We start from the raw sequence: 14,905 nt of genomic DNA, 5'->3' as shown, positions 1-14,905 counted from the left end.
ACTATAATTTGGTGTCATTTATGAAAAATTGTTTACTGTTTTGAATAAAGTGTATTGTTTTACCGTACTGACATTATTATTCGCGAAGAAAAAAATTATCCTAAAGTTTTAGCCTATTTTCATAACAGTGCTCAATTCGAATCGATTATAAAAGCTAGAACGAAGTTCCTGCTGAAACCGAGCAATGAGAAGTTGGTGATACAGAAAAGATTTTTTGAGACTTTTTTAAAATTAGACTGTTTCATATATTTCAGAAGCGTTCGGACTTTCGAATTAAGAAACCGTTTTACAGTTCATGTATATTTTTCTTCTCCCAGTACTAATCGAAGCAATTGAAATTGACAAAATTCATATAGTTATACAACTTGATGTGAGTGAACAGCAGTTCGCCAGCGAAGTAGAAAACAAATTGAAAAAATGAGGTAGGTATATCGTAGGATTATTGAAACGGGGAGTTTTGTGCAAAGCCCAAGTACCTGAAAATGAAGTAGCAAAAATTAGAACTTCTCACACAATTACTGGATATCGTAAAACAACAGATAAAATTTAACTCTTCCGAAACGTTCTCGAAATATCGATAGCTACGGATATATTAGTAAACAACAAGGAATATGAAGCATGATTAAAAGAGTAAGAAACGGAAAAAATAGATTTCAACTTCTTTGAATGCCTTCTCTGAGGGTACCGAATTCATGACCAGACCTGACTGTACTTTGCGATCAGGAAGACTGTGATTAACGAGGATATCTTCAATTCACAGTTTCAATCGATTGCTGCTTTTTGAATACGCTTTGTACAATGACTTACAACACACCACAATATTCTCAGCCTCATGGATGACTCCTGCACTTTCAGCAATGTTCTTTGTGCCGCATTTATTGGCGAATCAATTCTATTAGAGTGGTTCTAGTAAATTTTGAAATCGACTATTATTTTAAGTACAACTTGAATCAGTAACACTTGGTAATTTTCTAGATGTGCTTCAACTCAGCCGCCAACCCAGTTCTCTACTCCTATATCAATCGAGAACTCCGTACTCAACACGTGATGGCAATGCATCGGAAACGTCATTCCGTTTGTCAGAAACTTCAATAGAGATTGACACAAAAAAGTGAGACGAATAATTAAACTGATTCAAATGTTATTTTTGAAAAGAAGTAGAAAAATTGAAACGGAACAATGTAAGGTTTCACTCTAAAAATTTGCCGTTTCACTGGTGTAGAATATGTACTTTGATAGGAACGATTATCAGTAGTGCATACAAAATTTTTTGATATAAAACAGTTCTGAAACATATTTTCTTCTTAGTATGTCAATGAAATACCGCTTTTGCTACAGTATTCTCCAAATTTGGGGAGAATGGAGAAACTATTTTCAGCTTTTGGAAACTTTAAAAAAATAATTAATTACGCAGAACTTGTCAAAATATGTTATTTATTCATTTTTTCAAGCCAAGTTTTTTGAGAATGGTACATTGAATAAAGAGTTGCTACAGTAGCGAGCATAAGTGAGTACCCCTAGGTACTTTTATATGTAACTCAGCTGAAACAAGTCCGTTTTGCATAAATTTTTTTTTAAAACAAAGCCAAAGTATTCAGCAATCGGAAAATATGTTTTTTGAAAAACTTCCATCACTGATTTTTTTCGATAATCGATTTTTCCTGATCTTGATTTGAAAATCCGAAAAAAAACTTTTTATTTTTCTCTTGAAGTTATTGAGTTTTTAATGTCAAAATGTTCAAAAACGTTTAAATAAACAAAAAATAATGTTGAATCGACATTCTAATTACTGAGCATCGTACCACAGCTCCAGAAGTCAAAAATGGTATGTTTGGCAAAACGATCATAACTCATTGGAAAATGGTTCAAAAGACTTCAAACAAAAAAGAAAACACGGCTCAAGAGTTTGTCAATAAGATAAACCTATCAATTTTTCATTTTGAAAAAAAAATTTTTTTGAAAATTTTTTTTGATTTTTTTTTTTGGAATTTTTTTTTGTTGAAAATTTTTGATTATTTTTTACTTTCTCAAAATTTAGGAACACAGAATCAACCAATAACAAGCGGGAACCAATGATAAAGCGCCAAATTTCATTGTTTCAATGATGCCATCACAAACCCCATTTCATTTTGGAGGATTGAGCTCATTCATTCACTCTATTTTTTCATTTTAAACAGTTTTTTATTTCATTTTTAATTGTTTTTTTGTTTTTCTTTTCTCGAGTCATTCTGTAGTTTCAGAATGACCCGATTTTCCCGGTATCTCACAGAGGCGGAGCTGAGAGGAGTGGTAGCAGGTGCTCTCAACAAAGTTCCACTGGAAACACTTGCCATCACTTTTCAAGCATCATTCGACGGGATAAAAAGAATCTGTCGTCGATACAAGCGAGAAGGAGAAGCAATGTTCGGAAAGAAAAGAAGCGGACGCCCTCCAAAAACGAGTGGATCCGAAGACAGATCCATAGTAGCAAAGAGTAGAGACGATCCTCGCAAGTCAGCCACTGAGATTCATAAGGAGTTTTTGGATGACGGTGGATCCAATGTAGGCGTCCACACCATCCGGAGAAGACTTCGAAAAGCTGGACTCAATGCTCGTCGTCCTGTTAAGAAGCCTCTGATTTCTATCAAAAATCGGAAACTTCGGATGGAATTTGCCAGAGCTCACAAAGACTGGACAATCGATCAGTGGAAAGAGGTACGGTGTTCTCGATTAGGATTCAGCATTTTATCATTCCGATTTTCAGGTTATCTGGAGCGATGAGTCAAAATTCATGCTCTTCGGATCAGATGGAATCTCCTACGTTCGCCGTCCAGTAGGCACTCGCTACGACCCCAAGTACCAACTCCCAACTGTGAAACACGGCGGAGGATGTATCATGGTATGGGGAGCGTTTTCTGGAAATGGAGTTGGACCTCTTCACAAAATCGAAGGGATCATGGACAAGAATGTTTACCTCACCATTCTTGAGAATGTCATGCTACCATATGTCCGGAGAACCCATGGACGTCGTTACACGTTTCAGCAGGACAACGATCCGAAGCACGCCAGCAAGCTCGTCAAGAAATGGTTCGAGAATAAACGAGTTCCAGTTATGCAGTGGCCCAGCCAGAGTCCAGATCTCAATCCGATCGAGCATCTCTGGGAACACTGCGAGAGAATGCTGGCAACGAAAAAAGCAAAAAATGCAAAGGAGAAGTTCGAACAACTGCAGGATGTGTGGAAAACGATCCCACAAAGCGTCATCGATAATCTGATTGAATCGATGCCTCGTCGTTGTCTAGCAGTGCTCAAGGCCAGAGGATTTGCAACGAAATATTAGGATTTTTGACGTTCAAATGTTTTATGAAGTTTTATTGTTTTATATTCATGACGTTTTATACATATATGAAGTTTAAATCTTGTGAAAATTTTCAACAAAAAAAAATTCCAAAAAAAAATCAAAAAAAATTTTCAAAAAAAATTTTTTTTCAAAATGAAAAATTGATAGGTTTATCTTATTGACAAACTCTTGAGCCGTGTTTTCTTTTTTGTTTGAAGTCTTTTGAACCATTTTCCAATGAGTTATGATCGTTTTGCCAAACATACCATTTTTGACTTCTGGAGCTGTGGTACGATGCTCAGTAATTAGAATGTCGATTCAACATTATTTTTTGTTTATTTAAACGTTTTTGAACATTTTGACATTAAAAACTTAATAACTTCAAGAGAAAAATAAAAAGTTTTTTTTCGGATTTTCAAATCAAGATCAGGAAAAATCGATTATCGAAAAAAATCAGTGATGGAAGTTTTTCAAAAAACATATTTTCCGATTGCTGAATACTTTGGCTTTGTTTTAAAAAAAAATTTATGCAAAACGGACTTGTTTCAGCTGAGTTACATATAAAAGTACCTAGGGGTACTCACTTATGCTCGCTACTGTATCTTCCGTTTCTTACTGTAATCATTCACGCAGTCCACGTTAAAAAATCGTGTGTATCTGATTTCGATGATGAATCCGATCAAAATGAATTTTGAGGTTATAGTTTAAACAACTTCCATGAAGCAGAGAAATGTTTGTTGTCAATCTTCTGAACAGTAAAAAAGGTGAATCATGTTCCATGTTTCCCATGAAACTTCGGGAATCAATTAAAGTTGGTGAATACCGGAAGCATGGATATGAACAATTATAGAACAGCAGAGTTTAGTTGAGAGATGAAATTTTGAAAATGTTCCTGTTTCTCTGAAATAGTGTATTGAGTTAATTTCCTTCATATTTGATTTCAAAGTGCCTGTCACTTCCTCTGTTCTCTTCAGTCTGCTTCTGTGCCGTCTATTCTTTTTGGAATCGTCATTCCGTAACATTTCAAAAATTAATCCCTCTAAACATTTATCAAGGAAGTGAAATTTCTTTGAAAACTGAGCCATTAATCTTAAGTGAGTTAGTTGTATTGAAGGTATTACTACCCATCGAGCATTAAAAATCTCAACTTTTTCCCTAATTTGGTACCAGTGGACCTGAAAACGTTTCCACCTCCGACTTCCCTTTGTCAAATTCAGCTGGCGTTGAATCATCTGAACCTGCAGTTGTGTAAGATCAAACAATCAACCATTTCATGTTATACTATCTTATCATATCTGACTGTTCTTGATGTTATGTCACAGAACTAACTAGTTTTTGTTTTAATAAAAAACAGTAACAGAAAGAACAATGGGTACAAGATGATCACGCGAAATGGAACTTATGTAAGTTCGGGAAGGAGAGAAAGTTTTAATTAGAGACTGAAACTGACCCCCCGTTTCACATTTTCAATATATGGTTTGACCTAACAAAAAGTGCAGTGACTCGAAAGAAGTTTTGATTTCTATTGCCTCTGAAAATTGTTTGTTGGGAACACATACCTAAGATTCTTTCAAAAATGTTTCACTGAAACTATATCTAATGCGGTTTTCAAAACATATCAATTTCACTTTCGGAGTTATTTGCCTGAACAATTTTGGTTGTTTGTTTTCTGCGAGTTTTCAGTTTCAGAGTTGAACGGAAAATTGTGAAAAATGTTCTGAAAAGCCCCTAAAAATGGTTGTATTTGTGTTAATTATGGTTTTTTGTTGTAAAAACTGATAGCTTACATTAGCTGCAAAAATCCTCAAAAATATCAATGAATTCGAGTAGGATCTTATCCATAAACTTACTGATACTGCCCCGTTTCAGATTCTCAATATAAGGTTTCTTTTTTTTTAATTGCAGTGATCCTGAAGAAAGTTTTTCCACATCCTCTAATGTTTTCTTGGGACCAGATATCTGAGATTCTTTTAAAAGTGTTTCAGTGAAACCATATCTAATTGAATTTTCCAAAGTGTATCAATTCCAATGACGCACTTCCAACGACACAAGACTTAACAATTTTCCAACGTTTCAAATAGGTGATGAATATTTTCATCTGAATATTCATAGTTACTTACGAGTGTGTTTTAAATGTTTTTTCATTCGATTTTTACCCAATGAAACACAAACAAAGTCAAAGAATAGAATAATGAAGAGAGTGGCAAAAAAGCGGATGGCGGAATAAACAATCATTTTTTAGATAACGATTTTGTTCTTTTTTTGGTAAAAACGGATAGTCTTGCTGCAAAAAACCTTAAAATATCAGCAAGTTCAAGTAGGCGAACAAATTTTTCAAGCTGATATCACCTAGGCTGAAGGCGGAAAATACTTTGGAATGGTGAAATTGATAACAATTTCGGATAATTTGTTCCTCCAAAAATCGCATTGCTGAAACTGGGACAATTAGATTTTATGAAAATTCTCTTTCACTTACTTGATGTCATACCAGACTTTTGTTTTTATTTTAATACGTATTCGGTTGATGCAGGATTATTATTTATTTGTTTCAAAACATAATGACAAGAGATAATGTAGTACATACAAAGCAATATATTAGATAAAAATTGAAAAAAATAAGAAAATGCTATGAAAATCGGGGAAATCGATTCTATCAAAAAAAATTTTAGTGAACCTTTATCCAATTCGATTTTCCAAAATATGTATATCAATCCCAATTACCCAATTGATAGCCCAAACTAATTTTCCAACGTTTCAAGTACTTGTTCAATATGTTTTTTTGCAATGGTAGATAAAACTCTTGCTCCAAAAATCGGTTTGCTGAAACTGCGACGATTTGATTTTATGTAAATTATGTTTCACCTACGTGATTTGATACCAGAATTATTTTTTTACGTTAATGGCTAATTAATTAGTAAATGCAGTCGTATTATTTATTTGTTTCAAAACAAAATGACAAGAGATCAAGTAGTACATACAAAAAACAAAAAATTAGATAAAAATTGTAAAAAAAAGATTAGAAAAATGAGAAAATGCTATAAAAAGAGGGGAAATAGAATATTTATGCAATTCTAAAATGCTTTTTCTTTCTTTCCGACTGGATGTTCCGCGTCGTCGTCTTTTTTAGTTTGCTGGGTTACATGGAATAGAATACTCCATTCTTGTAAGCGGCGGATTCTCCATTCTTCGGTTTCAACTTCAATGGAACCATTCGTTTGTAGAATACAAGCATCAGGACGAATGCGATGAAGATTGTGGATGATTGGAGGATGATGACGTACTTGTAGCCGGTGTGTTGGAATAGGAATCTGAAATTCGAGAGGGTGAAAAAACTATTCGATATCAACAAGACCAACATAGCTCCCATGTTTTGTGCGCATTTGACAACTCACGTAATAATAATGGACGCCACAAACGGTGTGACACTTCCACCGAAACTGAATAGTCCTTGCATCATTCCTTGCTTCCGTGGGCCCAAGACTTCTGAATAAAGTGCGGCTGCAGGAGATTCAACGAATGGGAAGGCAATTCCAAAGAAGAAAACGAATGCGAAAATGTAGAGCCATTGGGACACGAGTCGTTGAACTGCACCAGGTGTAGGTGTCGAAACAGCCTCCGACGATGGTCGTGTTGGAACCTGGAATCGGAATTGTATTGTTATGAAGATCGTGTGCTGTTATGGATCATTTTTCTCGGATATTTCCTATCCGCTGGTGACTGACCGCTCACTCAATGTTCGGCCCCGTGGGTCTCGTTGCGACTACTGTACATTAAAAACGTTTTGATGGGTAAAGTTCAGTAGAGAGCCGCCGTAAATCGAAATTCTGCAACGAGACCCACACCTCGTCCCCGGATCAAACTTTGAATGAGTGGTCAGCCACCGGCGAATGGGTAATAGGTCTAGACGGGAAAAATCATAATAAAGTTTACCTGGAGGCAAGAAGTTCAACGGTCCAGAATAGAACCACCATGGGTAGTTAACCAAGTGGAAGGCGACGAATACACCCAGTCCGAAGAGGATTTGGAGTCTTTTGTCACTGGAAAAAGCAGTTGTTTCTACTAAATTAGTGGTGTGCTTTCAAATTTTTTGACTAACTGTACTAATAGAAACAGCCTTGTCACGGCGAAAGACTTTAAACATTGTTACAATCCGATTAATTCTAGCTTTCTCGCTTATCTGAAACTGTAACTCACATCTTTCCAATTCTCGATTTTCCGATTCCAAAGTTGATCAACACCGATACAATACAAGTAACCGACTCAATAATTCCATTGTAAAGAATCGCTTGGGAATCCTTCCAGTCATAGAGTACGGTAGTAAGAGGTGTCGACATCCTTAAAAAGTTTTATCATAAAGGATCTAGATTTTCTGTTAGATAACTTACACTTCAATATTCGTGGCGATCATACTGACAATCATATACAAATAAATACAGATTAGTGCTGGAACCAAGTCGTATTTTGGGACGACAACGTAGTTTTGGTCTGGAATTTTCCAACAGTTAATATTCTGCGTCTCTTCTCTATTTTCAGCAAATATTCATTTCTTATCAACTAAGAAAGATAGTGTACCCAAAAACCAAAAATAGAATCATTAGACGGAAATGATGCTACCAGTTTTTTACGGTTGTTGGAAAAGCTTATTTTGGTTAGCGATTAACTTATCCACTTTGTCAATGGTGTTTTTTCGGTCTAACGCATTTACAGAACAGAGTTGAGCGGAATTTCGCCTTCAGCCAAGAGAATGTCAGCTTGAAAAGTCTACTTGATTTTACTGATATTTTGAGGTTTTTTGCAGCAAGCTATCAGTTTTTATCAAAAGAAATGATTGTATACAGAAATTCAACCATTTTTAGAGCTTTTTACAACGAAATAAGGCCAAAATCGTCATCTAGAAATGATATTTGATTCCGTTTCCGCCTTCCGTCATTTCAAAAACCGCATTCCGCTCAACTATGTTACAACAGCATAAGAAAACTCACATTTCTCATCACCATCCTGATTTTTATCAATGATTCCAGCGTCATCCTCTTGGAAGAAAATCAACATGAGCACTGACGCAAGGACACAAACGAAAGCCATCAGATAGGCTACAGTGGTGTACATATCGATTTTAAGAATCCAAATGTTGAAGCCAGTCTCTCCGAGAGGAGTGAAGAAGGCCTGTAATAATTGGTGTTTAAGAAAAGTTTCTTCAGTTTCGTGAAGATTTTATTGTGCTGGACATTTTTGAAAATCAGTTCCTGCCCTTTAGAATACAAAAATCTTACCGAAATAGCAGGTCCAAACGAAATTCCAAAAACATATCCAGCCGTTCCATAGAATATCGCTTTCAGTCTATCCTTTGGAGTCGACGCAGTTGCTCCATAAGCCCTCAACGCCGCCAAATTTCCAACTCCAAGTCCAGTCACAACACGTGCCGCCAACATATACCATTTCCCGTGTTGCTGTACTTCACTAATGGCCCCATACATGACTTGACCGACTGCAGCGATAAGGAATCCAGTTATAGTCGGCCATTTGCATGACATTGTTTTTTGGTTCCATAGTCCGTAGAGGGGGTTTGACTGGAAAAATAGAAAGTTTGAAATACTGCTCGAGCCCAATTCCTATTAAATCATAAACCTTTGTTTCAGTGTTCTTATTGACACGGAACTGTAAAATTTTTAATTTTTTGAAAAAAAAAACATAAAACCTCTTAATGTTTGCCCCTCTTATCAAAATGACACGTGAACCGGTGCACCCAAAACTCACTCGTTTTCCAATCTTTTGACTTTTCAAAGCACATTTAGCGAAGGAGAATAATCAGATTATTTGATAAGACTCTATCACAAGTGTCAATTTGGAAAAGTTGTGCGGAATGATTCGGAAGGGAAAAGAAAGAGGGAGAAGGAATTGTGAACATTATTTCACGATTTCAGGAAGCCAATTTATTTTTGAAAGTTATGGGGGCATTGATAGATTGTGGATGTTATCTCTGTTTGTGAAACTTATGTTGTGTGTAGGGCTTCATTGTTGAAATGAAGCGGTCTCGAGGGAGTTATAGCTAAGTTAGCTAACAGAGTTGCCTAAAATCCAAACTTCTGACTTTCAGATAAAAAATTCAGGTTGGACATCACTTGCTGACTGCGGTTTATAGATTGAATCTCGCTCTTGAGGATTTTACCCATGGTTCTCCACTTGATAAGAACCGCTCAATTTAGAACTGGCACGAATAAAAACCGTTAAATCTAGGTCTAACCATATTTTTGACGGTTTCGTACCAGTTTTATATTCGGCAGTTTTGGGTGGTTCCAATTTGTACTTGGTCTGTATTATGCAGTTTTGAATCAGGCGCAATTTCATTACGACTGTCAGGTTCTTATAACTGCGCTCTAATGGAACTGAGAAAAATATAATGGAGAATTAAGAGACGCAGAGAAAGGAGGCATTTCTCTAGGAGATTTGCTGTTTCGCTAATAACTCATACCGGTTCTATTTTGGATATTTCTAATCCGTCATTGTCATCTCCCCCCACCTCTCCAAATAAAAACTTCAACTCACAATAGTACATCCAATATTGCATGCCGCCACAACCCATCCCAAGAAATCCATATCAGCGGTTTTATCCAACCCGGATAGGTAGGGCCACATAGACATGTAGTATACAGATATCTGAACACCAACTACAAACTGCATCCCAATGAGAACGAGGTAAGTTAGCAGATTGACCATTGTTCTAGAAACTTGTTACATTACTAAAACAGAAAATATTTCAGTTTCAGGTAACCATCTGAAAATTCCAAAATAGCATTTCTTGTTCACAAATTGATTCTTGCCCTGTCCCTCATACTATTTTCAGACTATTCTCAACATTCCCCCCTAATCCAATTCCATATTTCTCTTTTCAGGACTCTCAATCATCGATCTCTTGGTGATCCTCCATCTTCCTTTCCTAGTTGTGGATCTTTTGAAAGGTATACATTCTCTGAATAGAGTAGTGATAATCAAATTTACCGCTAGCAGATCACAAATCTTCGTTTTTTTTTCCTTCAGGTCAATGGCTTTTCGGTGTTGCGATGTGTAAAGTCTACTGGTTCGGAGAGAGTGTCAATAAGCTTCTGAGCTCTTTTCTGATGACTGTGCTCAGTTGGGATCGGTATATGGCGGTGTGTAGTCCGGTGAAGTCTATGAAGTGAGTTTCACCAATCGTAATCAGTAATACGTTCAGCGGATCATAAAAGGATAAAATGTTGGTGAAACAGAAAATAATACATACTTGCAAACCGGGCCGTAACGGGCCGACAGGGGCCGGCGTGTAGTTCGCTTAAGTAATTTTATGTACTCAAAAATATACCAATATGTAGATCTCGGAGAGTTCTATCTATGTGACCTGGTACGGGCCGGATGGTGGATCGTTAAAATGCCGCAGGACGGGAAAAAAGTACCAAAAACACGAAGATTGCCAAAAAGGCCTTTCTAGCTGGTCCCGCGACACACCATCCGGCCCGTAGTAGGTCACAGACATAGAACTCGCCGAGATCTACATATTGGTATATTTTTCAGCGACGTTGCGTTTTAAGCGAGTTACATGCCGGTGAATGTTGGCTAATTTTGCAAGTATGAAAACTATAAGAATTACTGTCTCACCAATCCCAGAATAAGCTAAATAACCCTCACTATTTTGCTCTCATTTAGTTAATTGGGCTAAAAATTTCTAATTTCCAGAATGCGAAGCAACGCGACCGCTCTAAAAGTACTCCTCGCTTGCACACTGTTTGCTACAGCACTCCTTCTCCCAGTACTAATCGAGGCAGCTGTATTCAAAATCGACAAAATGCACATGGTTCCGTTGATTGATGGAAGTGAGGAGCTGGCTGCGTCGGGTAAGGAATCAGCTGAACACCATATAACATCTACTAACAACTTCGCTCCTACTTATCACATTTGTAAAACAGCAAAAATCTACTTTTTTCAATTCCAGACCTTGCTGGTACCACAATGTCCAAATGTATGTTTGATGCAGATGCTATGTTTACCCTCTACACATTTGTTATTGGATTCGCTGCACCCGCATTCCTGATCATCATTTTTTATGCACAGGTATGTACATAAATTGCAGTTACATACTGTCCGTTTTAGAAAACACATTTATCTTTATCCAGTAAATGTATATTTCTCTTACAGGTCATCTTCGCCCTCCAAAAGTCATCTCGAAACATCCGCGGAGCCAGAGGAATCAGTAAACCAGATGGAACATCGAATAGAGTGAAGAAGGTGAGCTTACAGGCACCTCAATCCAAAAATAAGAGATATTTCAGGTGACCAAACGAATTGTCGCAGTGATTCTGTTCTATTTCCTATGTTGGACACCACAATGGACTCTGAATATCATGTCACAATTCAATCTGATTGCAGTCTCATGGATGACTCCTGCACTTTCAGCAATGTTCTTTGTGGCGCATTTATTGGTGAGTCAAATTGAATTGGAACGGAATTATCTAATGCCAACAATCGACATAGTACATTTTAAAATCCACTATCATTTTATTGACAGCTTGAATCAGTAACACTTAATAATTCTCCAGGTGTGCTTCAACTCAGCCGCCAACCCAGTTCTCTACGCCTACATCAATCGAGAACTCCGTACTCAACATGTGATGGCAATGCATCGGAAACGGCATTCCGTTTGTCAGGACCAGAGATTGACACAGAATAGGTTAAAAAAATAATGAAAATACAATGTACTGTAGGTAACGTTCATCGTGAATGAAAGTAGAGAGTTTGGAACAGTAATTGACCGTTTCATAAGAGTAAAAATTGAACTTTTTCGAGACCAAGACATTATTCAGGTCATTTTTGAATTTCCAGACTATCAATGCAATCCCGCCAGCCTCTGCTACAGTATTCTCTAAATTTGGGGAAAGCGAAGGAACTATTTTCAGCAGGTATCCATTTCCTTGATCGTTGTATACCAACAACTCAATACTTTCAGACTATCCCAATTCCAACACAATATAATTGCGAGTATATTCCATCGGAAACGGATTCCATTAGTGGTGCATAAGAATATTACTGTAAGTCAAATCATCGCATTTTAATCAAACTAACTGTTTCAAACGAAAAATTAGAGATTCTGAAACTGAAATCTATTTATTTTATTGCAGATCGAGAATACGTCATCATCAACTGACGAAGATAAGGATGATTACTTGTAAACTATAATTTGGTGTCATTTATGAAAAATTGCTTACTGTTTTGAATAAAGTGTATTGATTTTTTTACGTTCCTTCTTCTACTTATCGGTCGTATTTGAAATTGAACAAATTCATTTGGTTCAACTTCTGAATTGGAGTGAGAGCAGTCTAGAAATCGATGATGAAACCACATTGAGAAGGTTTGGTCGTAGGATGATTGAAACGAGAAGATTCGGCAAACCCGGAATTAAGTAGAAACAAAGAAGCAAAATTTGGAATTCCTCACACAATTACTGGATATCGTGAAACAGGAACATCAACGGAGATTGACACAGAATAGGCAAACCTAAGAAAATGCGATGTACCGTAGATAACGTTCATAGTGAATGAAAGTAGAAGGTTTGGAACAGTAATTGACCGTTTCATAATAGTGAGAATTGAGCTACTCCCAGACCAAGACATTTAATTAATCTTTTTTTTCCAGGCTATCAATGCAATCGCGCCCTTCCGATGCCTCTGCTACAGTATTCTCCAAATTTGGGGAAAGTGAAGGAACTATTTTCAGCAGGTATCCACTTTTTTGATCGTTGTATACCAACAACTCGATACTTTCAGACTATCACAATTCCAACATAATATAATTGCCAGTATATTTCCATAAGAAACGGATTCCATTAGTGGTGAATAAGAATATTACTGTGAGTTAAATAGTCATAAATCACACTAACTATTTGAAACGCAGAAAGTGATATTCTGAAACTGTAATCAAATCATTTTATTGCAGATCGAAAATACGTCGTCATCAACTGACGAGGATAAGAGTAATTACTTGTAAACTATAATTTGGTGTCATTTATGGAAAATTGCTTACTATATCGAATAAAGTGTAATGTTTTATTATACTGACATTCTTATTCGCGAGGAAAGAAATTATCCTAAAGTTTTAGCTCATTTTTATAACAGTGCTCATTTTACCCGATTATAAAACGAAGTTCCTGCTGAAACCGAGCAATGAGAAGTTGGTGATACAGAAAAGATGATAAACGTGTTTTTTTTTTAATTTTTGAGACTTTTTTAAAATTAAACTGTTCCATATATTTCAGAAGCGTTCAGACTTTTGAATTAAGAAATCGTTTTACAGTTCATGTATTTTTTTTGTATATTTTTCTTTTCCCAGTACTAATCGAAGCAATTGAAATTGACAAAATTCATATAGTTATACAACTTGATGTGAGAAAACAGCCGTCAGCCAACGTTATGGATAACAAGTTTAAAAGATGAGGTAGGTATATCGTAGGATGATTGAAACGGGGAGTTTTGTGCAAAGCCGAAGTACCTGAAAATGCTGAAGCAAAAAATAAAATTTCTCCGGATATATCAGTAAACAACATGGAATATGTATGAATCATGATTAAAGGAGTGGGGAACGGAAAAATTTTAACTTTTGAGAATTCTTTCTCTGGGGGTACCGAATTCATGACACGACACGCATGGGTAAAAAAACTGCAACCGCCTGTAATTAACTAGGCCCCTTCCATTAAAAGTTTCAATCGATTGCTGTTTTTTGAATACGCTTTATACAACACATTATTTGTTAGTCAATTGTATTATAACGGACTTAAATAGTGAAATACCCTTTCTAGTAAATTTTAAAATCGAAAATTATTTTATGGACAACTTGAATCCGACAACTTTGATAATTTTCCAGGCGTGCTTCAACTCAGCCGCCAACCCAGTTCTCTACGCCTACATTAATCGAGAACTCCGTACTCAACATGTGATGGCAATGCATCGGAAACGTCATTCCGTTTGTCAGAAAGTTCAACAGAGATTGACACAAAAAAAGACAAATAATGGAACTGAATGCTAGTTTTGAAAAGAAGTAGAGAAATAGAAACAGAACAATGTAAGGTTTCACTCTCAACTTTTGCCGTTTCATTGGTGCAATTTACTTTGATATAATCGAGTATTATTAGTGGAGTAAGAATGAATTTGAATAATTGAATGAAACGTAGACAAAATAGTTGATATAAAACAGTTCTGAAACATATTTTCTTCTTAGTATGTTAATAAAATACCCCACTTGCTACAGTATTCTCGAAATTTGGGGAGAATGGAGAAACTATTTTCAGCTTTTGGCAACTTAAAAAAATAATTAATTATTTGAGAATGGTACATAGAATAAAGAGTTGCTATCTTCCGTTTCTCACTGTAATCATTCAAGCAGTCTACATTAAACAAATCGTGTGTATCTGATTTCCATAATGCCAAATCGGAACTGATCAAAATGAATTCTGAGGTTATAGTTTAAACAACTTCCATGAAGCAGAGAAATGTTTGTCATCAATCTACTGAACAGTAAAAAAGGTGAAGCATGTTCTGTGTTGCCCATGAAACTTCGTGAAGCATG

General features: G+C 36.2%; 3 protein-coding genes across 3 annotated transcripts; 1 reads left to right on the top strand and 2 right to left on the bottom strand.

The window, feature by feature from the left end:
- Window positions 1–6,455: 6,455 nt before the first annotated feature.
- GCK72_012101 (uncharacterized protein) lies at window positions 6,456–7,460 on the bottom strand (the record flags this gene model as incomplete). The annotated part of the gene is made up of 3 exons (XM_053728845.1): window positions 6,456–6,627; window positions 6,712–6,956; window positions 7,416–7,460. 3 exons carry the CDS (start codon window positions 7,458–7,460, stop codon window positions 6,456–6,458), a joined length of 462 nt encoding a protein of 153 aa, XP_053583617.1.
- Window positions 7,461–7,509: 49 nt separating this feature from the next.
- GCK72_012100 (uncharacterized protein) lies at window positions 7,510–10,033 on the bottom strand (the record flags this gene model as incomplete). The annotated part of the gene is made up of 5 exons (XM_053728844.1): window positions 7,510–7,654; window positions 7,705–7,804; window positions 8,302–8,482; window positions 8,590–8,886; window positions 9,863–10,033. The coding sequence occupies 5 exons, from the start codon at window positions 10,031–10,033 to the stop codon at window positions 7,510–7,512; spliced, it is 894 nt and encodes a 297-aa protein (XP_053583616.1).
- Window positions 9,883–14,365, top strand: GCK72_012099 (uncharacterized protein; the record flags this gene model as incomplete). Its single annotated transcript, XM_053728843.1, has 14 exons — window positions 9,883–9,940; window positions 10,210–10,275; window positions 10,355–10,493; window positions 11,027–11,184; window positions 11,283–11,401; window positions 11,486–11,575; window positions 11,620–11,769; window positions 11,887–11,985; window positions 12,170–12,246; window positions 12,294–12,375; window positions 12,466–12,512; window positions 12,980–13,063; window positions 13,280–13,316; window positions 14,204–14,365. 14 exons carry the CDS (start codon window positions 9,883–9,885, stop codon window positions 14,363–14,365), a joined length of 1,368 nt encoding a protein of 455 aa, XP_053583615.1.
- Between the last annotated feature and the right edge of the window lie 540 nt (window positions 14,366–14,905).

The sequence above is a fragment of the Caenorhabditis remanei genome, chromosome IV, assembly GCF_010183535.1.
Source record: "Caenorhabditis remanei strain PX506 chromosome IV, whole genome shotgun sequence".
Lineage (NCBI taxonomy): Eukaryota > Metazoa > Nematoda > Chromadorea > Rhabditida > Rhabditidae > Caenorhabditis > Caenorhabditis remanei.
Note: the sequence above shows the minus strand (reverse complement) of the source record. Positions and strands in the feature narration are given on the sequence as shown.